Source organism: Carettochelys insculpta, chromosome 8, assembly GCF_033958435.1.
Source record: "Carettochelys insculpta isolate YL-2023 chromosome 8, ASM3395843v1, whole genome shotgun sequence".
Taxonomy (NCBI): Eukaryota; Metazoa; Chordata; order Testudines; family Carettochelyidae; genus Carettochelys; species Carettochelys insculpta.
Genome location: NC_134144.1, coordinates 15,803,388 through 15,830,298, shown reverse-complemented (window position 1 = coordinate 15,830,298; position 26,911 = coordinate 15,803,388). Strand labels below are relative to the sequence as shown.

The following is a 26,911-nucleotide window of genomic DNA, read 5'->3' as shown; positions in this document are numbered from 1 at the left end:
TGATATTCATGGAAACAATATTGAATGTTGTAGTATAGACAGGGCGCTTGCACTTTGTCAAGATAAAGGTATTGTAGTGATTCCATAATTAAGTTTGAAGCATTTTCTGCTTCTCAGAGCCGAGGAAAAAAATATATATTTGGGATACACATGAAACTGACATCAGTGGACATCTTCTGATCTCACCTAGTGAACAACATCAAGAACCAGCTGTATACAGTAAGGTCTCAGAGTATGGGAGGGTTCCGTTCCACGCACCCTCGTGTAAACTCGGATTTCATGCAGGTTGGGGTCTGGCTTTTTCCCCCATGTTCTGCAGCCGGGGAAGCAGCAAAAAGGTAAGTCCTTGGGTAGGGGGGCAGTTGGGGAGCGTTAAGCCTGGTGGTGGGTTAGGGCTGCAGGGGGTGAGGGGTGGAGTTGAGCGCAGGTGGTGAGCTGGGCTGCAGGGGGAGCGGGGAGTTGAGCCGGAACCAGAGCCATGCCTGGGTGGTGAGCTGGTGAGGGGAGGGTTACACCGGAGCTGCGGCGGGCAGGCAGGCAGGCAGGCAGGCAGCTTGTGAGCTGGCGAGGGGGGCGTCGCACCGGAGCCACGTGCCGGGGGGTGTCGTCGTCTTGTGAGCCAGCAGGGGGGTCATGCTGGAGCCACGTGGGCAGGCAGGCAGCTAGCTTGTGAGCTGGTAGGGGGGTTGCGCCGCAGCCGTGTGGGGCGGTGGGGGCGGCTTGAACCAGAGCCGCTTGCAGGTGGTTGAAACCAGGCCCCAGGGGGTGGGGTCAGATGCCTAAGTGTGGGGTCATGCACTCTGAGACTTTACTGTAATGCAATACTTCAAAAGTGATTATACTTTCTGGTTGTGCACACAGAATTAGAATGACTTGAAAATGCTTTGCCAGGAGAGAGACTTTGATAAAATAGGGGTGCAAAAGGTTTACAAAATATTTTCATCAAATTAGCTGAACTCGCTGAGTTAGCTTAATATGGTTTTGTGAAAAAACTGTTGAGAGTAAGAACTAGAATGTAGACTGAGAGAGTGGAAACTCATCTTAGCTTTAAGGACATTTTGGCACAAGAGTTGAGAATCTTGTATAAATTTTGAAGGAATTTCTCTAGTGTCTCTCTCTTCCTTTTTTTTTTTTTCTTTGTGGATGCATGAGCTGCCAATAGCCTCTTAGGCCGTCTCTACACTACAAGATAAAATTGATTTTATTAAAATTGATTTCTTACCACTGGGTTTTATCCATTTGATTTTGACCATTTTCACCTTCCCACATGCTCCCCACAAAATCAACTTATGGCTGCCACACACAAGTAGTTTAAATCGAGTGCTGTGACAGTGTATTGTGGGAACCTATCCCACAGTTCCCTGAGCCTGTTGCATTCTGGCCCTCCAAGTAGATGTGGGTATATGATGACATTTTCCCACATTTCATTCCCATCTTTCCCCTGCCGTGTTAAGTATTTTCAAGCAGACATGGGTGCTGCGCTGAAACTCGAATGAATCATTCAGTTACGGTTCAGGGTGGATAAAAGACCTGAGACTACAGCCAGGTTTGAACCTGCCAAAAAAGAACCTCAGAACAAGAACATTCCCTGCTGCAAGCCTTACTTCAAGAACTGTGGTAATTGTATAGCTATTACATTGCCTTAATTGAAACATGTACAGCTTGGGGTAGCTAAAAGCTACAGCCAGCACCTGAAAATCGTGATGATTGACAGCCCCAAAAACCGTGTTTACCCTAGGGGACCCATCACCTGTCCCTATAAGCAGTGCGCCTAGCCTTTATTTTGGGCTTGGACATGGATTAAGGCCTCCTGGAAAAGAGGACTCTAATTAGATATGGGTGCTACACTGAAACTTAAATGAATCATGAGTAATAGCTCAGGGCAGCTGAAAGACAGCAGACGTTTGACAGCCCGGAAAACCATGACCACCCACAGCGACCCTTTGATTATGTTTGGACCTGAATCTGGATTTAGGCCTCCTGCGAAAGAAGACCCTTTGAAGAAGAATATGTTTAAGTAGACACTATTGCTACACTGAAACTTGAATGAATCGTTGAACCAGTTATGGCGCCGGGCAGCTAAAAGACCCCCAAATAAAGCCAGCCCCTTTCGCCTTTGATAAAACCCATATAAAAATTTTGGTCCCAGACGACAGCCACGCTAGTGGTAAAGTATTTTATTCCATTGACCTACAATTGTGTCTGCCAAGGGAGCCATCACCCGGGTGGATAAAAGACTCCAGACTATAGCCAGCTCCCAAAATCATGACTCCTGAGGGAGACTTCCCATGGCTGCCTAAAAGAACCCAGCCCCCGAAAATTCTGACCACGAAGGAAGATGTCCCCTGGCCAACTAAAAGACCCCAGACTACAGCCAGCCCCCGAAAATCACGACCCTCACCACGCACAAGCTGCTTGGCATCTTGTGCAGTATGTCTTTTTATTGGTTTTGGGGGTTAAGCCACTTGATGTGGCTGGGCACGAGAATGTTCCATATTGTGTGGCGCCTCCAGGTGGAGGGAAGCGAGGAGATGTGGGGGTCAGGACAAAATGTAAATGACTTTCCTGGGAAATGGGGTTGTGCAGGTTTGGGGCTGAGGGGGGTTAAGCCTGGGGCTGGGAGGTGAGTTTGTGGGATGGGAGGGGTAAACCTTGGGGATAGAGTGTGGATTTGTGGGCTGAGGAGGGTAAAGCCTGGAGATGGGGGGGCGGTAACTTAACTTTCTAACTGGTACAAATCATTTTGTGTGTGCGTGCGCGTGTGTGTGTGTGTTCTTCTTAAAATAGGGGTGACAAAAAGTATGATTTGATGTTATTTATTAAGGACTGTCTTGTATTCATATGCATTGTGGCTCCTGAAGTATTGATTTTATAACTGAATTTGGAAAAATTGGCTCTTCTCGCTCTTTCGGTTGCAGACCCCTGGGCTAGATGAACCTTTGTTCTGACCAAGCATAGCTGTTCTTATGTTCCTCTGCATTTTTTTTGAAGATTCAGATAGTTGCACATACTGGCTACGTTCATGAAGGAAACCATCATTGTTTTGTCATCTTCACTCTCTTGTATGCATTCAGTCTTTCTATCTGGTAAAAATTAATGAACAATGTAAAATAATTGTTTTATGTTTTAGAAATAAAAATATGCATACAAGTTGCACGTCTCAAATTCAGAACTTTCTTGTCCTGCAACATCTGCAGTCCAGGACCATGGATGTTGCTGGATAAGAGAATACCGGGCTGGAGCTATAGCTGTGGCTGGTGCAGGAGCTCCAGTGGGGTCAGGAGCTGAACCCCGTTCTGGCCCCAAGGGGGCTGGGATCCACAGCCTGTGCCTGTCCTGTGGGGCTAGGGGATGGAGCCGGAGCCCCCTGGCAGCCCTGTGGCAGCTGTGGGGTAGGTGCTGGAACCGTGTGGCAACTCCTGGGAGTCCAGGTTGGTGCTTGAGTCCTGGGGGAGGGAGGCTGGGGCTGAAGGAGCTCTGGAGCACAGGGCTGTCTGGGTGGAGAAACCCTGGACCTCCCCAATCCAGAAAATTCTCTTATTTGGGACCTGTCAGGTCCCGAGCATGCTGGATAAGGGAGGTACAACCTGTATTAAAAATGGAAGTGAAAATAGTAATCCTTTCCTTTTATCTTCTTTTCACTTTTTTTCCTGAAGACTGCAGATAACCACATAGTTCATCTTTGATATTTTGAATGATTTCAAACAGAAGCATCAAACTGAGATTACTTATGCTGTTAGCCCTTTGCTATAATTACATCTCTTATAACTACCACATAGAAGTCTTTTCTAAAAAAAAAAAGATGAAATGACATGTAGACAGTTGGGGAAAAAAACACCCACATCAGTATATTTTTATGGACTGTGATCAAAAAGTACATTCCATGCCAAAGTGCTAAAATGAATGTAGAATTTCATTCTGAAGAACACAAATTAGTCATGAAATTCCAACTATAGAGGTGAAAATGGTGCATTTTGCAGCCTAAGAAATGAGTGCAGTTTTAGTTTTGTGTTTCTCATTTTTAATGTCCAACCTTAAAATAGCAGTCCAGCAAAATACTAAAAATATATTAAGTGGGTTTTGATAAAATTAATAATAAAATAGCTATTTTTATATAGCATTTTTCACCCATAGCTCTGAAATAACATTATAAGGGAGGTCAGTATCATTATTCCCATTTAACCTTTTTTTCTGTGGTTTCTTATCCATCATTCCTGGTCCTTGGTAATCAGTATTAAAATCATAGGCATCAATCTGATGGGAGAGGAGGGTTTTTTTCTTTCTTTTTTTAAACTGAGGTGTTTTTATGTAACATCAGTGCTTTCCCCCATATTAATCTCTTAATTAGAATAAAGTTTTGTTAGATGATTGAAGTGTGTGTGTAGAGGGGTAAGAAGAAAGCTTCACAATAGTTTTAACTCTTGCCTCTTATCTATATCAGAACATTTGGAGAATCATGGTGGTATGTAATCTGAAGTATATTTGACCTGGTATACAGCTGTAGTGATTCACAGTGTATAATGATCTAATATAAATTTTGGGCTATGTTGTATGTGTGGAGTCTTTATAGCACTTAAGAATCTGATTTTTTTCAAACTGCACAGAAACAGCTCATTGGGGTTGAGCCTTTCATGTTTTTACACAAAACTGATATTTTCTTCAATTGATGTTTCACTTGCAAGCACATACCTGAACGGGACTGCTGTCACTGGGAATGAGAACGGCAAAACATGAAGAACGCATAAAAAGTCCATGCACCTGTCTGTCTAAATTCTGCCAGTGCGTTTGAATGTAAGCACAAAGCTAATACAAGAGGGAGAGGATGAAATTAAATAAAAAAGGACTTTCCAGAAACATGCAAGTAAAGAGCTGGAAAATGGGGATCATTAATAAAGCCTGATCAGGGAAGTTGTAATTTTCTGTTTTACATTGGATTGAGGTAGATTTCCTTGGATTTAGAGAGAATCTATTCTAGCCTTTCGTTGCTAAAATTTCTCACATGGTATAGCTCCAGTAGCAGCAACAGTGGGAGGGTTAGTATAGAAAATCCATTTGTATTTTAATTACCATGCAAGCCAACTATACTCAGGCTGCATCTACACTACAAGATAAATTCAAATTTAAGGCAGTTAGCTCAATATTACCATGTGACTGTCTTCACTGTACATACTATTAGCTCAATTTAGGGAGCACTAATATCGATATTACAATTACAATCGATATTACATCCTAATGGGTATAGCATCAAGCTTGAATTCAGAAGTTTAATTAAAGGCTAGTGTGGAAGTGCCACATCTTAAAATTGAATTTATTAGCCTCCAAAGGTGTCCCTATGTAACCCAGAAAGACCCACAGTGTTCTGCTCTGGCAGCTGTTCTCCAGGTGCACAGAAATGAGGTAACAGGAAGACTGTGAATTTCAAATCTGGACTAGGAAGCCTGTGGCTCTGGGCTCATGTTTGTATGAGAGCCTGAGAAATATCTTTCTTTCTTTGCTATTAAGACTGTGGGTGTATCTACCCATTACAAATAGCCCCAGCACAGAGTTCGTGGTTCTGTCTCTACACTTGTTATTTTTTTCTGCGCTGCCTGGCGCCAGCCGCTGCCCCACTGCATCAAATGGCAACAAGGCTGTTGGGGGTGTTGTGCTTGCATAAGAGTCTGAGAAACTTTGTCTCAGTGGTTTACATTTGTGTGCAAGCCCATTCTTTCCCCCACAGGCACCATGCAGTCAGTGTCTTTCCTGCACTTGGCCACATCACGTGGGTAGCCCCAAACCCAATAAAAGTATGTGTCTGCTGTTTGGTGCTGACCATGCTGCCAGGCAGCACTGTGTCCTAGCTTGTGAGTGTTTAGGGCTCCAAGGGTGGGAAAAAAATCTGGGGGGCTTTCAGCTGTCAGGGGGAAGTCTCCCCCCAGTGACTAAGATATCTGGGGGCTTGATGCTACCAGCAGGAAGCCTCCCCCAGGGACTAAGGTATTTGGGGGGACTAATTCAACATTTCAATCAGCTCTACAGCCGCAGACCCCACAGCACCCCACTCCCTCTGCCAAAAATATCTTTGCAGGGGTTGCTGTTCATTGCAGACACCTGCTGGTTTGATATTTCTGTTATAAATCTTTTCCCTAATATTTCCTATCTGTCTTCATGCTTTGACCCCCCAAAAACACAGGGTAAAGGGCCAGTTGAGATTCTTATTTCCATTGTAAGTTCAGTGTATGAGATTTCACTGCCATACCCTGTTGACAACGTCTGTGTAGTGAAGAGGGAGGACAAAGATCTTTTTTTCTAAACTTTTCTATCATCTTACTTCTAACATTGAGGATACAGTCTGTCCCTGTGTTATTTTCAGGGATCGGATGCAATCACAGGTGGGGGACACTCAGTGGATGGCCAGTTGAGAACGCAGCCTGTGGACAGAAGCCTTATGGTACACTGGAAAGCCACAGACCCTCCCCTCAGCAACCCTCTTTTTTTCAAAAACTTACCTATCATCTCTTTCTTCAAGCTTTTCAGGGTCCCAGTATTATTTTCAGGGATCAGATGCAGTCATGGGAGGGGGGACAGTCAGTGGATGACCAGTTGAGAATTCACCTACAGAAGAAAGAGATTTCTGTAAACTTTTTTGCCATCTCTGTCGATGCCCTACTTTTCCTTCCTGCCAACAGGAAAAATGGACATTTGCTTACCAAGCGAGGGGAATGAGAGCAATGCAATGTGAGAAGGTGACGTGAAAGACCAGCAAGCCTACCCAGAATGCTACGGGGATGAGGGAACTATGGGATAGGCTCCCACAATGCACTATTGCAACAGTCAATGTTTGCCAATTGAGTGTGGCAGCAATAAGTTGATTCTGTGAGGAGCAGGCAGGGAGGTGAAGATAATCAAAATAAAATGTATTAATTCCAGATTACCAAATTGATATTAATTTAAATTTATCTTGTAGTGTAGATGCAGCCTTAGAAAGGATCACCATAAAAATACTGACATGTTATATATTTTTGCTCTGTCTGTCCATCTCTGTCCAGGCAAGGTTCTACCACGTGCCAACCCCCTAATGTGCCAGCCCCAGACCCTTCCCTGGCCAGTGCAGGGCCTGGCTCAGCACCCCATAACGGAGGCCTCTCCCACACCATATCATCACAGCCCCTCTCTCAGCCAGGATGGGGCCTGGCCCATAAACTTTGGCTGTGTATTACAACAGCTTTCTGTGTACAATTTTCTTCCAGCTCAACTTCCGCTAGCAAGCAGAGCTGCAACAGGTCCTCTATGTTTTTTCTTTCTTTTTTTTTTAAATTTGCACTCAGCCAGTGGCTACCACTAGTGAAACTACGAGTAGTGGTACATTTCTGGAGAATAGGTATAGTTTAGACAAGACCTCCTTAGCCTTTCTTTTCACCTAAAAATCCCCCCCGTCCCCACCGCAGGTATTAAAACAACAAGAGATATTCAATATATCAAACAATTTCTGGCAAGTCTCTTAAATCTCTTTATAATCCCTTCTGTCTTGTACAATTCACTCCAGTGGAATTTAAATAGATTTGGGATTTTATGTTCTGATTGCAGTTACATGGCTTGTTTTATTTTATTTTTTTCAGTTCTGTCCTTAGGATGCCTTCTGTGAGGGATTAGAGAACATGGGCACAATGTGCATTTGTAAGAAACAATTAGCTATGAACATATTGTACACATCTTAAAATACATTTCCAATAACATTCATAAGTGGCTACCAGCTGCCTAAAAACATAGGCCTACCCTCAGTTTTATAAGACATGGCCAGTGCCTGGCCTGTATCAGTACTGGCTTGGAAGGCAAGGTGGCAAGGGCTCCCCTTCCCCTTGTACTTCTGTGCAGGAGGAGCTCTCCAGAATCCTGATGGAATGCATAGTCCTGACACTTCCTTGTGCCTGTCCTGATGTTGGGTGCCTGAAAAGAGATAAGATATGGTAAAAGGAGGGCAGTAGCTCTATTGTGCAACACAGATATACTAAGCAAGGAGAGGGAAGTATGCTGTGCGTTGTTAAAGGCTGTTGTAATGCGAAACCAGAGCTCCTGGAGCATTCCAGAAGGTATTTTGAATAGGCAAAACTCTTTCCTGGGGGCAATGTTTGTTGTGCATATGCTCTAACATGCTCAAGGCAGCATGCTGCTTTTGATGAATTTGTCTGCATCTAAAACTGTGGGCATTACCAAAACACCTGTGAGAGTTGAGGTGTCTTCAGTCTAGACACAACAGAAATCCCATGACTACCAGTTAATAGGCAGACACTATGTCCTTAAAACACCCACACATCAGCTTAAAACACACCTCTGATGTCAGCTTTATTCCAGGATATAGCCTACTTTGCAAGTTTGCCTCCTGCCTTAAAGACTTTGTCTGAGCATACTTGTGAAAGCAAACATTAATGTAATTATTCATGACAAATCTTAAAACTATTTTTAGTGACAAAATTTAGTCCAATAGCCTTTGTTGGGACACCAACTTGACCACCCTTTCATTCCCAAGAAGAGGAATTCCTGATTAGCCATTTAAGACACTTTCTTAGAAGCTGCATAACCCACAAAAGGGGTTTCCTTTAATTGACTGTGTGTGGGAACCATGTAAGCATTTCCATTACATGACAGACTCAGTCAGTGAAAGGATCACCGTTCACACTGTGATAAGAATTGCACCGCTGTTAGACTAATTACAGGGACTTGCATGTTGAATAGTAACAGAGACGTGGCCATGTTAGTCTGTACTCCAACAAAACAAAGCAGCGGAAATGTAGCACTTTAAAGATTAATAAAATGATTTATTCAGTGATGAGCTTTTGTTGGCAGACCCACTTCTTCAGATCAATTTCACTTCCAATACAGACTGACATATGTAAGTACAGAAGACCAAAAAGAAAAAAAAATTGCAATAAATCTTCCAAATCAAATAGGATAGAAGGAAGGGAATGAGAGGTGGGGGATGTTAATTTTCCTGTGGCTACGTCTACACTAGCCAAAAACTTCGACATGGCCATGCAAATGGCCATTTCGAAGTTTACTAATGAAGCGCTGAAATACATATTCAGCGCCTCATTAGCATGCGGGCGGCCGCGGCACTTTGAAATTGATGCAGCTCACTGCCATGTGGCTCATCCAGACGGTGGTCCTTTTCGAAAGGACCCTGGCTACTTCGAAGTCCCCTTATTCCCATCTGCTCATAGACATGGCGTGTCTGAGATAATTATGAGCATCAAAGAAAGGGAAGCAGTCTTTGTAATGCATAAGGTCATTGATGTCTCTCTTCCTACCACGTTAGTGTGTGACATTTGAATATGTATTCTAACTCAGAAGTCTCATGCTCTAATCTGTTGTTAAATTCTCTGTGATGCAGGACACAGATTCTCAGGTCTTTAACAGAACGGCCCACTCCATTGAAGTGTTCACTGACTGGCTTATGTGTATTGAGTTTTTTGATGTTTGCTCTGTGTCCATTTATTCTTTGGTGAAGGTTTTGCCCAGTCTGTCCAATGTACATAGTGTCAGGGTATCATTGGCACAAGGACTGCTTCCCTTTCTTCGATGCTTGTAATTATCTCAGACAGGACAATTAACATCCCCACCACCACTCACTCCCTTCCTTCTGTCCTATTTGGCAGTTTTTATTGCAGTTTTTTTCTTTTTGGTCCTCTGTACTTATATATGCCAGTCTGTATTGGAAATGAAATTAATAGGAAGAAGTGGGTCTGTACCATGAAAGCTCATCACCAAATAAATAATTTTGTTAGTCTTTGAAGTGCTACATTTCTGCTGCTTTGTTTCATTACGGGGCAGATGCAAGACATCTGGCTTGTGAATGACTGCCCAGTGCCTTTAAGGAGACTCAGGGTTCACCTATAAGCAATTACAGCCAGACCCACAAAGGTATTTTGGTATTTGAAATCAGTGGAAGTCAGGAGTCTAAATACTTTAGATCTGCTCTTAACTGTCTGTGTGGCTGCTAAACAAAACAGCAGTCATGTAGCACTTTAAAGACTAACAAAATAATTTATTAGGTGATGAGCTTTCATGGGGCAGATGCACTTCTTCAGATCTGGAGACAGTAGGTAAGTAATTCACTGAGTACCTGGACCTGATAAAAAGCTCCTAGGGCTTAGCTGTAGGAAGGTATTTCTAGATAGATTTGCTTCCTGAAACTCCAGCAAGAGATTGGGGTCTGATTAACTTCCCCAAGCTGATACATGTAATTGGTAAAATAAAAAGCTGCTCCTTAAGAAGGCCATCACTGAGGGCTGCAACTGTTCTGAAGTATAAACCAACATCATAAGGAAAGCTACACATTCCTTAGGAGCATGTTTTGTTTTGCATAACTCATCTCTGGGAGAAAAGCTAGTGATTGCTGGTTTAAGAATGAGACTTTGAGAATTTCCAAAGCTGAAGAAGTGGGTCTGTTGCATCAGAACTTTTTTTAGGGTTTTGTTAGTCTTTTGTTAGCTACAAGACTGCTTTTTTGTTTTGTGAAGATACAGACTAACATTGCTACCTCTCTGTTACTTTGAGATAAGTAACTTTTACTTTTACTGAAACTTAAGAAGTAACTTTCTTCTTGAAAGAGGGCTGATAACGTCTTCTGTTTGGAAGAAGGCCTCTGCAGTATTCTTCTCTGGGCTGGAAGAAAGGTTGGGTTTGAGGTGCTACAAGGAAGGGGGTTGTATACTCTGTAAAGTGTTAATAAATCTCCTGGGAAGACAGTAGTGTCTCTTAGGCTTTGTCTACACTAGAGTGTAGTCTATTTGAAGGCACGTAGGTTGTGGTGTGTGTGTGTGTGTAATTTGGATTTTTTTTTTTAAACAATGTAACTGTCTTCACTGCAAATACCAATAGGCTGACTTTTAAAGAGGTGCCAAATTCCACTTTCTTGCCCCTCCCCTCCAAGGCAGTTTAACATCAAGGTTGAATTTTAAGGGTGGAATTAATGTTAGTGTGGAAACAGCTGTTATTTTAAATTGATTTTGATTGGCTTCCAGAGATATTCCACTGTGCCCCAAATGTGTCCATTCTGGCTGCTTTCACCTCTGCTGATCTCCAGATGTACAGGAAGCACAGGAGTTTGAATTTTTTTTTCACCCGGCCTCCATGGTTAGCAAACCTCAGGAGGGACTGAATCGAGCCATGATTTCTCAGTGTTGCAAAAGAGCCCCAGCAGAGAGCCTTCAGCAGATTCAGGATTTCATTTCTGTGTGGGTGGATGAATCTGTGCTGCATAAACACCAGGGATGCTCAGCAGTGCTGGGTGAAATCAAGCCCCCACCACACCATGTGGCTGCTGCGCTGTGCAGATTATGCTTCCCAGCAGCATGTCCTGCTCTGCATGGTGCTTTAGTGCTTGAGAAGGCATCTTCCCTGCATATGGTTTAGTAGGAGAGTCTCAGAAACTTGTTTTCTGCATTCCTCATTTTACACGGCTGCCCCTCCTAAGCTCCCATGTAGCTGGTGGGCTCATGCCCATCCCTCTGCCACATGGCTGCTGGCCTGAACAGACCACACTTGCAGACAGTGGCATGCCCTTGTCCTGTACAGGGTTTCAGTGCCTGAGGGCTTTTTCCCTGCACAGGATTTATCAGGAGAAGCTGGGAAACTTGTTTTGTGCACTGTACCTTTATGGGGCTACCTACCCCCACCGCCCAAGGTGCCATGTGGCTGTTTATTTTTAAGTGGTTCCTGCTGGAACTGTGCTTTAGGGCATCTGGTTCTGCCCTGTTCTGCATGGGGTATTCTCTAAAGAGTGTTGTCTTCTGTCATTTTTCAAAAAGTAACCCCAACCCAACATGTTCTTTGGTTAAAGACAGTTCCCTATGCTCTCCCTGCAGGGGCCGTATTTCCTTCCTAAAGCATGTGGCTTGGGAGATGAGCTTGTGGGCACTCTCTCTTGCTTCCCTCTCCCACACGGGCATTTGAGCTAGAGCTTCCTTACCTTGAGTAGGGACAACAGACAGTCTCAGGGGCTCATCTTTCCTCAACTTTTCTATCATCTAATACCTCTTTAACTTCTCTTTGCATTAGTTTTGGATTCATAATGACTTTTGGTGCTTGAGCCACTACTACTTCTGATGGGGTAATGGTGCCTTCCAGCACTCCATCCACGAGACACTAATGCCCTCTGGGGATTCCATAATAATTTTTGAAGTAATTACAGTGCTTGAGTCACTACCACTTAACACCAATGTGGGGAGCAAATCCAGGAGTCCTGACTACCAGCCCTCCTCCCCTCTAACCTACGAGACCCTGCTCCGAGAGCAGGAAGAGAACATGTGTTGTCCTCTCTTCTTTCTTTGTGATGATAGGTCCATGTGGTCACTACGGATGATTCCATGGGTATCTATGCCAGCTAGCTGCAAGTGGCAGTTGGGTATCATGGGCTTCACTGGCGGAAGAGACTCTTGAGCCAGAAATAGTCTCCTGAAGTAATGACAGTACTTGATCTACTACTATGCTCTGGGCAGATCTGGCTATTGACCTGCCAATCATAAGTATCCTGATGCAGGGGCCAGGCTTTGGAAAAATGGCAGTGTGTTTTCAATGGTAGGGAGGAGTGAGCAAACTCTGGGATGATGACATCACATACCCACAACCGCTTCCCACATGACACAAGCACAGAAATCCAAAATGCATTGGGTCTGAAGGAACTGTGGGATACGTGTCCGCAATGCACTGCTGTCGCAATCAAACTTAGGCAATTTGGTGGAGAAACACTAAGTTAACTGTGTGAGTGGGTCCAGACACTCAACTTTGACTTTACAAAGTTGACTTTCACAAATTTGAATTTATTCCGAGTGTAGACATAGCCTGATGCTGCATCTATACTACAAGATAAAACTGACCTTATTAAGACAATTTTGTAATTCTGGAATTAATAAAGTCAATTTTGACTTGTTACCTCCCTCTGTGCTCCTCAGAAGTTGACATTGCTGCCACACTCAATTGGCAAATATCAACTGTTGCAGTAGTACATTACATGAACCTATCCCCCAGTTCCCTCACCCCCCCGCATAGCATTCCAGGTATGCTCGCTGGTCTTTGACATCACCTTCCCACATTGCATTGTCCTCATTCCCCTCCCATGTTAAGCAAATGTTCATTTTTTTTCCCAGTCAGAAGGGCATCAACAAAGGTGGCAAAGTTAACAGAAGTCTTTCTCTGTAACTGAAGGGTTTCATAAAAATCAGCATGTGGGTGTCTTCTCAACTGGCCATCCACTGTCTCCCTCCCTCTCCTGAAAACCTGATCCCTGAAAGTAACACCAGGACAATGAAAAGCTTGAAAAAAGAAAGTTGCTGAGGGGAGGGTATTTGGCTTCCCTGTTCATTATACAGCTTCTGTGCACAGTCTGTATTCTCAATTGTCCTTTCACCCACTCTTCCCTGCATGAAAGTGTGCAAAGTTAGAAGAAAGAGGATAGAAAGGGCTAGGGAAAAAGATTTTTGTCTTCCCTCTTCCCTACATAGACATTGACAACACAGGGGATGGCAATGACCTTTCATACACTGAACTTTTAACAGAAACAGGAATCTCAGCTGGCCCTCCTCCCACTGTTCCTTGTGTTTTTTGGGGGGTCAAAGCAGGAAGACGGAGGATAGGAAAGGTTAGGAAAAGCTTTATAATTGAAATATTAAAGATTTTGCAAAAAGCAGCAGGTGTCTGCAATGGGCAGTAAGCACCCAAAAATATTTTTTGGCAGGCCAGGGTGCTGTGGTCTGCTAGTGCAGACTCAATTGAAATATTCTACCACCCCTGAAAATTGTAGTCGCCAGGAGAGCTATGCCCCCACCAGCGGCAACAAGGTCCCAAAATCTTAGCCTCCAGGAGATTTCCCCTGGTGGCAGAAGGGCCCCAACAATATTTTTGTGGGGGGGGCTAGTTGAAGTAGTCTCCCCCAGATATCTTAGCCACTGGGGAGACTTCTCCCCACCCCGTCAGCTGCAAGCCCCTGAAATTCTGTCCTGTCCTTGGAACTCTTGCTGTGTGCAAGCTAGGAGATGGTGCTGCCTGGTAGCATGGTCAACACCAAAGGGAAGGCACGTCCTTTTATTGGGTTGGGTCTACCCACCTGCTGTGGCTTGGAGTTGGCAATGCAACAGGAGAAGCTAGGCATTTAAAGACAGACATCATCACTAATTACCCTAATTCACCCCCTGAGTAGTGGCTGTTCTGTGTCCTACAGGAGTACGTGATCCTATCATTCCACTGTGACTAAGTGGAGTGGCTTGTCTGTACTGCTTCTGGACAAGCCTATGAAATGGTGCCATTAAGCTATTATTATGTAAAATCTAAAAATATGTGCACCCCCTTGACTTATCAGGGTTGTCTTGTGTCTGCTTGGCCAGAAACTATAGTGACTGATCAGCACTCAATCCAATGTTCAAAGTTTAACACGTTGAGACATGTCTTGCTCTAGTTGGGAGAAAGCACCCCTTGTTGGAAGTGTATGGGGCAGGGTGATGGGACAGAATTTGGAGTAATGACAAATTATCAAAAGGCAGGCCAAGGGAAGAAGGCGACCCTGCAGAAATCTACAGTGAATGAGCTATGAAGGGAGGGAAGAAGACCATTTTTTCAGCCAGTTTAAGATGAGGAAGCTGCTGCAAAGACAAGGAGCAGTGGCCCTGCCTGTCTGATAGAACACAGGTGGTGATCACCACCAAACCAGTATGAGCTTGTGAGAGAGAGATTTCATTAAGGATGTCTCTTAGTTTTGTGAGATCTGTGCTTCATCTCAAGAGCATAAGGCTGATAGACTGAATAGCATATGGCTGGGTAGGGTCTGCTTCACAATTGCTATGTCTGGAGAGTTCTGAGAGATGCTGAAGTACTGGAATGTTTGAAGGGTCAGTGCTGCAGCTGCAGGGGCTAAGGGTTGGACAGTAGGTTCCAACTCTTGGGAATGGGTTGCCATTGCATCTCTGCCTGGAGACAAGTGGGTGGCTTCTATTCATGTTGTAGGAGCACATCCCTGGGAATCCTTCCATAGCAGTGCCTAGGAAGGGGAGATCACTAGGATACGTATTAAGTTAAATGCTCCCACCAAACTTGGCATGCATTGACTCTTTAAGAAAATAGGTCAATACAGGATTTAAGTACATTAAATCCTGACCTGTGTCTGTCTTTAAAGACTCAACTTACTGCATGTCTTTCACTTGAAAGATATATTAGGCACTGAAAAATATCACTTGACTGATGCAATAATGATAGTGTTTTGTATAAATCTTTAAAATTCCTTAACACTTTCATATGCAGCATATTACAAAGGCAGAAAACACAGTATTACCAGTGCTCTATTACTACATGAATTAGACACAAGAAACTCTACTCTCATAAATGCATTTCTGTAACTACCTAACATGAATGTAAGCTATGCATTAACATTGGTGAATCAGTACTTGAAGAATGTGCTATGTGATTTTTTTTTCCTCCTCTTTCCCCCACATCTAGAAAAGAGTGGCTCTAGCAGTGCTGCAAGGATAAAGGTTCTTGTCAGCTTTTATCATTCAATCATCATAGGGCACAATGCCGACAACAAAACGCTTTTCATTTTAGGGCGCATTAATTCATGGTAAATATCTAAATATGAACTTGATTATGGAAGCTAAATTCAAATATAGATCTACAGTTCTGCCTTCTGTGGAGACAGATGCTGAACTGCTTTTCTTTTATTTTCTTGGCTAACTTATACCAGCTAACGATCTTGTTTCAAGGATCCACTAAGCAAACAGATTGAATCATAAAACAGGTGTGCACAAACAGGCGTGTGTTTTTGTTCGCACACACAAGTTCAGTTAAAAACGTAACAGGTAAGTTTTCTTCCTTTTTTTGTCCTCTGTTTGCCTGTCATAGCTTGAATAAATTGCCTGTCTTGTTTGAACCCGATATCTTTGTTAGGGGGTTAGACTTCTCAAAAGGTTGCCATCCAACAGCTCCTACTGAGAACAGAACTAAGCTGGAAAATGCCTTTTTGAAGACACAATTTTTTTTCTTGATTTGTTATTTAGGGTGACCACACAGCTCTTAAGAGAGAATCTACTACTGTATTGGCATTCATACCTATGGACTGCATGCAAATATATTTGGTTTAGAGAGTGTGTGACCATCCTATCTTTCTTATGCTAGAGCAACTCAGAAAAGGAAAGAGAACACTCCAGCATACTCAATACCATTGCAACTAGGGATGCGTATTGTTGCCCTCTTTCTGCTAGTCTTCAGGACTTCATGTACAAGATCATTTTTACATTTATCATCTGAAAGGATTTCTCTGTGAAATTCAGGTTTGGATGTGTGACGTAGAAAGGGGGTTCTCAGCAGTGGTTCTGATTCAAGTCCCCATGTAGTCTGTAGATGCAATTCTAATGAAGTTTCTGGCCCTATTTTAGTAACTTTATAACCTGCAAGGAGCAAAGTAAAAGGCCTTTATGTTCTATCTTCTACATGTATTAAGGTCATACATCTAGTAGGCATTCTTTCTCTGCTTTTATTCATAGAATCATAGAACACTAGGACCGGAAGGGGCCTCGAGAGGCCATCGAGTCCAGTCCCCTGCCCCAACGGCAGGACCGACCACTATCTACACCATCCCTGATAGACATCTATCTAATCTGTTCTTAAATATCTCCAGCGAGGGAGATTCCACAACCTCCCTTGGCAACTTATTCCAATACTTGACCACCCTGGCAGTTAGGAACTTTTTCCTAATGTCCAACCTAAACTTCCCTTGCTGCAGCTTAAGTTCATTGCCTCTTGTTCTCTCCTCAGAGGCCAAGAAGAACAAGTTTTCTCCCTCCTCCTTATGACACCCTTTAAGATATCTGAAAACCGCTATCATGTCCCCCCTCAATCTTCTCTTTTCCAAGCTAAACAAGCCCAATTCTTTCAGCCTTTCTTCATAAGTCATGTTCTCCAGACCTTTTATCATTCTAGTTGCTCTTCTCTGGACCTTCTCTAATTTCTCCACATCTTTCTTGAATTGGGGTGCAGAACTGGACACAATATTCCAGCTGAGGCCTAACCAGCGCAGAGTAGAGCGGAAGAATGATTTCTCGTGTCTTGTTCACAACACACCTGCTAATGCATCCCAGAATCATGTTTGCTCTTTTTGCAACAGCATCACACTGTTGACTCATATTTAACTTGTGATCTACTAGAACCCCTAGATTCCTTTCTGGTGTACTCCTTCCTAGACAGTCTTTTCCCATTCTGTATGTGTGAAACAGATTATTCCTTCCTAAGTGCAGCACCTTACATTTATCTTTATTAAACTTCATCCTGTTTACTTCAGCCCATTTCTCCAATTTATCTAGATCATTCTGAATTATGACCCTATCCTCCAAGGTAGTTGCAACCCCTCCCAGCTTGGTATCATCTGCAAACTTAATAAGCGTACTTTCTATGCCAATATCCAAATCATTAATGAAGATATTGAACAGAACTGGTCCCAAAACAGACCCCTGCGGAACCCCACTTGTTATGCTTTTCCAGCAGGATTGAGCACCATTAACAACTACTCTCTGGGTACGATTATTATTGGCAATTAATAGGTGGCTGCTCTAAAGGTGCAGAATCCTCACAGTTCCTGGCTTGATCTCAATGCATAACAGGCACTAACCTAACCAGACCTAAGCATCTGACAAATTAAGAAAGTAGTTTAGGAGCTTTCTGAGAGGCTCTGTGGAAACATGGTTGTGTTTATGGTTTATATTATGGGTTTTACTTTCCTTGGTGCTGGCTAGCTAACTGCTGTTGTCTCCCCTGTCGTCTTGTTCCACCAACCTTCCATCCTCCCTCCTCTTTCTTTCCCACACTCTCTCCTGCCTTACTCTCCCTTCTGTTTAAAATAAACTCTTCCAAATTTAAATCTCGCCTTAAGCTTCATACAAAGTTACTTGGAAAGAGGCTGAAGTTCACTGTGTTTATATCTCTTTCCTACTTGTCATGAAAGCTTCTTATGGACTACCTGTTGCTGTCTCAAGTCCCCCTGTGCTAGCCATTTCTACATTCTTGGATGGCCCACAAGCAACTTAAAAACCCCCAAATCTCTTGTATATACACCTTGTATTTTGGACTGGGCCTCATGCTTTTGGACTGCATTTATTTAAGAGGAAATCCCTCAATGTATGATACTAGTTTGACAACCCAGAAATTCATTGACTTACTGCATTATAATGGTCACACTTAAACTTTCACCCTGGAGAAATTCTTTAGGTGAAATTGCAGTTATTTACACCAAGGCTTCCATTGACTCCTGCTTGCTGCAGTTTGACCTCTTTGCATTAGGAGGCAGGTTTTGCCCTGTAGGTTCTTTTCTATCCCTCTGTGGGGGGAGGTTGGCCTAACCTAACCTCCTCTGGAGATGAAGGTCAGTTTTAAGTAATTGTTCATGCAGAGACTGGGACCTACGGTTGGCTGAGCTTTGTGCCTCAGTAATGTGTCTAGATGTAGCCTCTCCTATTATCTAGCCCACTATGAGATTCTTTAACATGGGGAAACCTGCCTTGTGCCTTTTTACATAGTGGTAGGAGACTAAGCCCAAGGCTCTTGTGTGTTCACCTCAGCCCAGATCCCTTCCTACAAACCTCCAGAAACAGGGTGTATTTTGTAAAGACTCTAAAACACAATTATAGTTCAGCCTCCTCCATGCTCCGCGCTGGCTCAGTGCTGAAATCCTGCTGATGAGCAGGAACCAGGAAGTCACTCAACCTTCCCCAGCTCGTAGGACACAACGTGTACCCAGGGCTGCCTTTGAATCACACCAGACCGTGGGGGCCGCCTGCCACGTTTGGCTCTTACTTGAAGTAGCAGGGGCTGGTTTAATAGAAGAACCTCTCCCCCCGCGGGAATGTCTTGCGGATGGGCACTAGAGGGAGCTGTTGCTGGTGAAACATCACAGCTGCCTGACTCCGGCCCCAGCGAGGACTAACCTACCGCGACTGCCACAGCGCCGAGAGATCTGCGGCGCCTCCTCCTTTTCCGAGCCACGCGGCGGTGGCTGCCGCTCGTTCCTTACAAACCTTACTCAGAATCTCGCTCACCTGCTCTCCCACCGCCTCGCAGTTGAAAACTCCCGCTAGCTTCGCTCGCACTGGGAGCGGGTTCCTTCCCTCCCGGCCAGCTCCGTGCACGGCCCGCGCGAATGGAGCCCACTCCGCACGCTGCCATAGCCCTGGTGAGCGCCTGCGGCAGCTCGGTTGGAATCGCGCCGTGCGCTTCGCTGCATGGCTGTGTGACATGGGCAAACGGCTGTAATCAGGAGCATGCCCACCCCCTTTGCCTCCGGCCATGCAAAAGAGCGGGAGCGGGCGCGGCACGGAGTTGACTCAGGCCTCCTCGTTCAATCTTCAGCCTGACCCTGGGGCACCACATTGCAGCCTTGTTCCTGCAGTTCGGTGTGAGTTTTAAACTAAGCAGCTCTCTCGCCTTTCGTCGGCCTGCGAAGGCGCTGTGTTCCCTGCCTTTCACCAGCTTGGATCACCCCATGCACAGGGAACACGCAGTCCTGCAGCACCGTGGAAACTAACACATTTACTAGGTCAGGAGGTTTCCTGGGTAAAACCCACTTCTTCAGAGGAATGGTACAGACTAGCAGGGCCACCCCTGGACACTCCTACAACCTCATCTAAAGGTGCCAGGTTCGCCGACTGCTAATTTACACCATTAGGAACCTTTTCTCCTGTTTTTGTTTCTCCTACTCGTGTGTCTCTGACGTGACCGTGTTTAAACACCCCAGAAACGCCCCCCCTCATTAGCTTTAACCATTTACGCTTTCAAGGCCAAGTGAAGTGGCTCCTGGAAAGAAAGGAGGCGTTTGCACGCTTGACAGGGACGCGAATTTGTCCACTCCGCCCACCGCCCCGACGGAGGTACACACCTATGCTTTCCTAAGCTGCGCCCCTCTCCTTACCTCTTGCCCTGACTGGTACAGCACAAGGCGCGCTCGGCTTTGCGCTCACTGGATCTCGGGGTGGCAGAGGCAATTCGAGCTCTTGGCCCTCCCCAGCTTCGCTCCCAGCCGCCCCAGGTCACACTTGAAAACTTCCCGGGGGCGGGGGGGCGGGAACTATAGATGTACCCATTGGGTTCCACTCTCAGCAGAGCCCCCATTCCAGCCAGCCCCCTATGGCCACGCCCCCTGCGATGCCTATTGGGCGCCCCCCGCCCCATCTGAAAAGCTGCTTCTGTGCTAAGTGGTCCGGCCCCCTGTCTGTCAGCCCGGCCTGTCAAAACAAGCCCGGCTCCGACACAACAGAGTAGAGCCGAGGCACTTCCTCTTGCTCGCGGGCGGGCGCGCTGCAGCTCGCTCCCAGCGCTCTTCCCCCGCCTTACCCCCGTGCGCCCCGTGTTTTCCGCCTGCCCCACGCGGGGGGCGCGCCCGGCATTTCCCGGCCGCCGGAAAGCCCACGCCGGCTGCAAGTGCGACCCTCCCCGGCGCCTGCTGGGCTGCTGACCGCGCTGCGCCGCATGGCCCCTTCCCGCCGCAGAAGCCGGGCTGACAATGACTCCTCCTGAGAAAGTTGCCGCCGCCGCGGTGCAGTAGGGGCAGAGGCTGGAGATCCGCGCTCCCCGCCCCCTGCTCTCCCCCAGTGGCTGCCCGTGTCCCCGGAGAAGCTGAGCCCGCTGGGCAGGGCGATGGCAGAACGCGCCGGCAGCAGGGAGCCGCCGCCGGCGGGTCGTGCCCTGCCCGAGGCGCCTCACAAGGGCGAGGAGGAAGCGGAGATGTGGCTGGAGCCCGTAACCTTGGAAATCCCGGCGGCGGCAGCTCCGGGCAGGAGAAGAGAGCGCCGGAGCGGACTGGCCATGACGGGAGCCGCGGAGCGCCTTCCGGGCAGCCTGGGGGCTTCGGCGGGGGCAGCAGCAGATCCCGAAGTCAGCCTCTTGGAAGCTGCCAAAGCGACCCCTCGCCGGAGCAGCATTATCAAGGTAGGGCGGGAAGCCCCTCCCCCCGCCTCTGGCCGGAGGGGCACGCGTGAGTCCGGGTCGCGCGTGGACTCCTTGTGTTAGGGAGCTGCCCGGCGTCTGAGCAGGGCGTGCGCAGGCACCTAGGGGGTAGGGGAAGGTCTCTCTCCGCAAGCAAATCTCCCTTCTTGGAAAGGCTGGGGCCAGCAGAGGGGGGCTGCTTAGGGGGCACTTGTATCCCATTTCAACCGCCCGGGTTCTTCCCCTCCTCCAGCCAGTGGGCTTGGGGATACGTTTGCTTTGTTTGCAACCAAAATCTTGCTGGGTATCAACAGTGTATGAGGATGGCGCTGGAGGAAACTGCCAGGAAGATGCTGTGTGGGTCTCAGCTGTCCATTGCTCCCTTTTCAGGAGTTCTTAACCTCTGGTGTGACTGCCGCAGATGGTTTGCAGATCACTTGGTGGTGGCCTGTGGAGGGCTGGTGCCTGTTCACATAATATTTGCTTCTCTTTTAATTTTCCTGCTGCCTAGCATCAATATCTGGAAGGCTCTTTTCTCTTCTGACTCTCCCACGATTTCCCTGTTGTAGATGCCACCGATGTGCTACAGGTTAGAGGAGGATGGGCCATCTCTCATCCCAGGTATACCTAATACAAAATGGGAAGAGAGCCTCTAAGGCACCCCTCTGTATTAAAATGTGGTCTGTGCTAAGAAAAAAACTTGAGCCAATAACCTGTATGCAGATTTTCAACTCCTCGTTTCTTGAATGTGTTTGTAACTGCTAGGTTAAATTAGTCCAAAGAATTGGGAGCAATCCAGGAATAGATGGATTTCAGGTAAGAATGCCTAAGAAAAATGCATAGCTGGAGAAATAGGAGAAGCAATAGGCACCTTATTAAAAGGAGCATAAATATAATTGTGAAGGGAGGCGTATTGGGGAGGGGACTTGTCCCTCCAGCTTTCAGCCTGCTGAAGATAACACTGACTTTGTTTTTCTTCTTTCTACACATTTAATATTGTATCCAGTTGGAGGGGAAGGAAAAGCGGGATGAGCCAGGACGGGTCTAAGCTTTTAGTGTGTGCAGAAAGGCTCAGTTGGTGCTGCCCTCCGTCACTGTCAGGTGCTGATCTGTTGTGCTGGCTGGCTGGCTGACTAGGCAAGAATCTGGGGAGTCTGGGGGGAAAATGCAGATGGGTCAAGGCAGTAGCTGTGAAGGATATACAGCAGCTGCTTCCCTCTCTTCCTCTCCCCCCCCCCGCCCCCATTACCAGTAGCAACAGCTTCTCCTCCCCTTCCGTTAGCATCTAGGAATGAGGGAAAGCAGATACAGCACAAACCAGTCACATATGACAGATTTGGGCACAGATGATACAGCCTGTATATTGACAGGTTCATACAATGGGCAGTTATATACAAATGTGCTGTTTTTTGTGTACTCCAAAGTGGTTTTTTCAGCCCTTGTGTGGAATAGAACTGATTACGATGTATCTTGTGTAAATGCACACAGAGATTTATTTTACAAATTCTTCTAAATGCTCAGGGTGCAGACTAGAGAGGCAACTGCTGTGTTGAAGAGCACTGGATGGTGCATCTGGGCTACAAATGCCTTGCACTGGCTTGGTGTTTTGTGGTTTTTCACAAAGACGACTATTTTTGGGATGTGAACTTGAATGGAAAGGGGAAAAAATCTCATTTGTTTTTGCTGTTGCAAAAGTATCAGAAATAGTTGGTTAGAACCAACAGAAAAGCATTGGTTATCTGATAACCAAGACTTGATTCAGTGGGCTATGGGCACACACGTCTGGTAATTAAATTGGTTCATACCAGATTTGGTAACGCTCACATGAAAGTAGACATCTTCAAGATACTGTTTCCAATATATGGACGTAAATTGTTTTTATCCAAGAAAGAAACTCTATTGAGGGCAAAAATATGTTACCATTGAAGTTGAATTGTTGGTGGCAAGATTGGGCCGTATGGCAGTAGCGCTGTTAACAAGCTGTAATTAATGCAGGTTTGAAAGTAATGGAATTTGGGGAATACTGGTCACTTATGTGAACAACCACCAAACAGTGTAAACATCTTGTTTGAAAAATACATGTGATTTCTAATTTCATGGGGTGAAGGGTCCACCTGTGCACCTACAAAAAATAATGGATATTTTGACATGCATTTAAATAGAAACGTGTTCAATTGAATGACAACATTGTTGTAATGAGGCTCAACACTCCACCTTCTTATTTGAAAAGGTGTTTGTTTTTTGCTGTGGTTTTGGTAATGTTTACTAACTTCAAATTGTGGCAAGTTTTGAAATAGCAATCAAGCTTTTGTTTATCAGCTCATGTTTATTTTTATGTAACATTTGTGAAGAATTTGAAGGCAGAATAAATAGCTTCAACCTTAATTGTTCTCTCACACATGCATAGAAAAATATGCAGTGAAACAAATTGTTTAAAAGCTGAATGTATTCCAGCTTGCTAGACAATACTGTCTGTTTTGCATCCTCACTGTTGCAGTTAAACTAATAGGTTCAATCCTAAAATCCTTGATTATTTGTTGTAATTTGGTAGGGAAATCTCCCATGTTCCATTAAAATATTCAGTTTAGCTTTTAAAAAAGACCTCAATGAAAGAGTTGTTCGTTCGTTTGTTTGTTTGTTTTTTTTCTTTTTAATGTAGTGAACTTCACTCATTTGTAAAGAATCCTGGAGAGGTGAATCTGTGGGCAGAGTTCAGATGAGGAATTTGAAGATGCAGACAAAAGAGAGTTTAATATTACATATATGATTGACACATGTCCGTTCCCTTGGCTCTTTTGGGCTGGGATGGACTCAAGGGGACAGGAGTCAAAAGTAGACCTTGCACTTGGGTGAGGGGAAAAAAGACTTACAGTTAACACCGTTGCAGGAGGCGGATCCTCGTACCCTTCATTCTTGTGTAGTTGAACAAAAGATGGGCAAAATTTGGCTGAAGGCAGAGCAGTAACAAAAAGATCATGCTTCTCCCCAGGTGATTCATAAATGAAACATTCAGAGATGCATTTTAAAGTTGTGATTTCCAAAGGCATTTTTAAGGGCATTAAATGACTGCTGTCTCCCATAGGCTACTTTTGAAATATTCCAGTGTAAACTACTAATCTGCATCAAATTAATCCAAATCTAGCAAACGATTTGAGCACGTGTGTAACTTTCGGTAAGCATTAGCTAAAAGCAATCAGTCCATCCAATTGTATTCAGGTGCTTAAATTACACACATGCTTAAATGCTTTGGGCTGGGGTTATTCTTCTTTGAACACATACTCAAGCATTCTGAGATGGACACTTTCCTTTTTTTTCTTAGAGCTTGTGAAAAAGACTTCAGAAGATACTTGATTTTGACCTAAAGTAAAGAGAACATCATTGACCTTGCAACTTTGAAATTTTGATCTGAGTCTCCCTGTCCTATAAAGTTTCTCATATCATGAATACATACTGACTAATTTCACATCACTTTCACAACAGGTTCATGACTTGCAAAATTGCAGAAAACTGATATAATCCTCCACTTTGACTCTTTTGTGCTATTGGGGATAGTTATGAAGAATAAAGTACCCTTCTCCCCAAAATGCCTCATTTAGTGTTAGTAAAAAAGCCATTTGAAACCCAGTTTTCCTTTGTTTCTGTCCCATTGTGGATTCTGTGAGTGGTTTTCATATATTTTGGTGTAAAAATTAAAGGATTAATTTGTCTACAGCTTTCAAGACTTGGTAATGTTTTAGGAAAAGCTTCCCAGTTATCAAGTACATAGTATGGTATAGATTTCTATGTGTAACATTTTAAAAATAATTGAATTTACCATCATAGGGTTTTCAGTTGAAGAATTTTCATATGCAGGAAAATTTAATAATTTAAACATTGTAAATGCCATTTTGCCACTTAATGTGCGATCTTATTTTTAATTCTGTTTCCCGTAACACAAGAACTAGGGGTCACCAAATGAGATTAATATGCAGCAGGGTTAAAACAAACAAAAATATTTCAGCTGTGGAACTCCCTACCAAATATATTGTGAAGACCAGGATTTTAACAGGTCTTTAGATAAGTTCCAAGAGGCGAGAGACCTATCAATGGATATTAGCCAGAATGGGTAGGGTTGGTGTCGCTAGACTCTGTTTCCTAGGGCTAGGAATGGGCTACAGGAGGGATGGATCACCTTTTTATATATTCTCCCTGGAACCCTGATATTGGCTACTGTTGGAAAACAGTATACTGGGCTAGATGGACTTTTAGTCTGACCAAGTAGTGGCAGCATAAGGGCAAAAGGGGCAGTTGCTGTAAGGCTGCTAGGTCTGAGGGGCCGCAAGGCTCCATAATTCCATTTGGTTTAAACAATTAGCTTTAATGGAACAAAAGAAATGCATTATGTTATTCTGATTTTAAAAGTAATGTGTAATTTATTATGCACTAGGAGTAACTAATAAGTGTGAGTAGATTTAAAAGGATAAATAATGACATTAGATTAATATTTCAATCAAACCTTTTCTTTTCCTAAAAAAAAAAAAAATCAGGAGACAGTACGCCCCCACCCCACCGCTCCAGTTCCCATGGTGGGGGTTCAGCTCCCAGCTCCATGCTGCCAGCAGTGATGGCGGGGGCTCTGGCAGCCCCGCTGCTGGGAGCCAGCTGGGATGCCAAGCCCCACCAACTGCCCCAGCAGGAATCCCAGGCAGGGGGACCCCCCAGCCCTGAGGCTGGGAGCCGGCCGCAGTACCAAGCCCCAGCGGCAGCCCCGCGGGATCCATGGCTGGGGGGAAGAATGGTGCAGAGGTGCTGATACTATGTATCAACATGTGAGGCGACTTGACTTGACTTAAACCCTAGTACTCTGAGCAGAGCAGAGGTCATCTACAAGTCTCTTCCACCTCACTGAGTCTTGGCTTGAAACTTCTAGATGACTCGAGGAGTACCCCAGTTGTTGTCCTTCAATCTCAGTAGATCTTTTGCACATTGTCTGAGGTCTTCCTCTTTTGCATTTGACTTGCAGGATCCACTGGAGACCTTGACAGACTGTGCTGGACGATGGTTTTCTGAGAGTGTGGCCTAGGCATCCCCACTTTCTTCTCTTGATTTGGACGTCAAGTGGTTGTTCTCCTGCTCTGTTCCAAAGCTCCTCATTTGTGATGGAGTCTTGCCATTTGATGTGATGGATATACCTCAGGCATCTGTTTATGAATGTCTGTAGCTTGTGATTTACAGACTTTGCACTATGTTGGGTCTTGCGTCCAAACAAGAGCACACGCTTTACATTTGTGTTGGAGAGCCATAGTTCTGTCTTTGCAGATATTATGTGTGAACTCCGTATGGGATGGAGAGTTTTGATTGCAGCTGTTGCATTCTGTATCCTTATCTGTTCCTCCATCTATGCCTATAATACTCCCCAAGTAGGTGAACTGCTCCACATCTTCCAGGTCATCCCCTCCCCAGTACGATGGTGGTTTTGTTGGACTGGTTGATCCTCATTGTCTTGGTTTTTTCCTTGTTAATGCTCAGTCCAGTCACTGAAGCAGTTTTGTCTCGTGTTGTAACCTTTTTTTTTTTTTTTTCCCATGCTTTCATGTTGGTGTGAAAGGAGGGCGACATCAACAGCAAAATCAATGTAGTCTAGCTGTTTGAAAAGTGTCCACTGAATGCCTCATTGATGGTCATCTGTTGTCCTGTTCATAATCCAATCCATAGTGATCAAGAACAGGAAAGGTGACATTAGGCACCCTTGCCGCACTCCTGACAGTATGCTGAAGGATTCTGTCTCAACACCATTGTGAACAGCTTGGCATGTTGAGGGGTTATACATTGAACGAATCAATAATTTTGCATGGGATGCCATGGTGTTGCAGTAGTTTCCATAAAGTGTTTCTATCAATGCTGGCAAAGGCTTTTTCAAGGTCTGTGAAGTCTATCAAAGTCTATACATGGGCAGGTTACACCTGAGCGACTGTTCTGTGATCAGTCTGAGTTGCTCATT

The 26,911-nt window shown here is 44.9% G+C and overlaps 2 protein-coding genes across 7 annotated transcripts in view; one reads left to right on the top strand and one right to left on the bottom strand.

Annotated features, from left to right (window-relative positions):
• BOLL (boule RNA binding protein) overlaps positions 1-20,064 on the bottom strand; it is a 108,408-nt gene extending 88,344 nt beyond the window's left edge. For all 5 annotated transcript variants that reach the window (XR_012646402.1, XM_075001268.1, XM_075001270.1 and 2 more), the window contains exons 1-3: positions 19,919-20,064; positions 7,756-7,926; positions 6,489-6,594 (exon numbers count right to left, since the gene is read on the bottom strand). The gene's annotated coding sequence lies outside the window, so the exon portion shown is untranslated. The remainder of the gene's footprint in view (positions 1-6,488; positions 6,595-7,755; positions 7,927-19,918) is intronic.
• A 267-nt stretch (positions 20,065-20,331) lies between these two features.
• The window catches only part of PLCL1 (phospholipase C like 1 (inactive)), a 359,855-nt gene continuing 353,275 nt past the window's right edge, over positions 20,332-26,911 (top strand). For both annotated transcript variants that reach the window (XM_075001833.1, XM_075001836.1), the window contains exon 1: positions 20,332-20,934. In XM_075001833.1, coding sequence (XP_074857934.1) covers positions 20,644-20,934 — 291 coding nt within the window. In that variant the 5' untranslated portion in view covers positions 20,332-20,643. The remainder of the gene's footprint in view (positions 20,935-26,911) is intronic.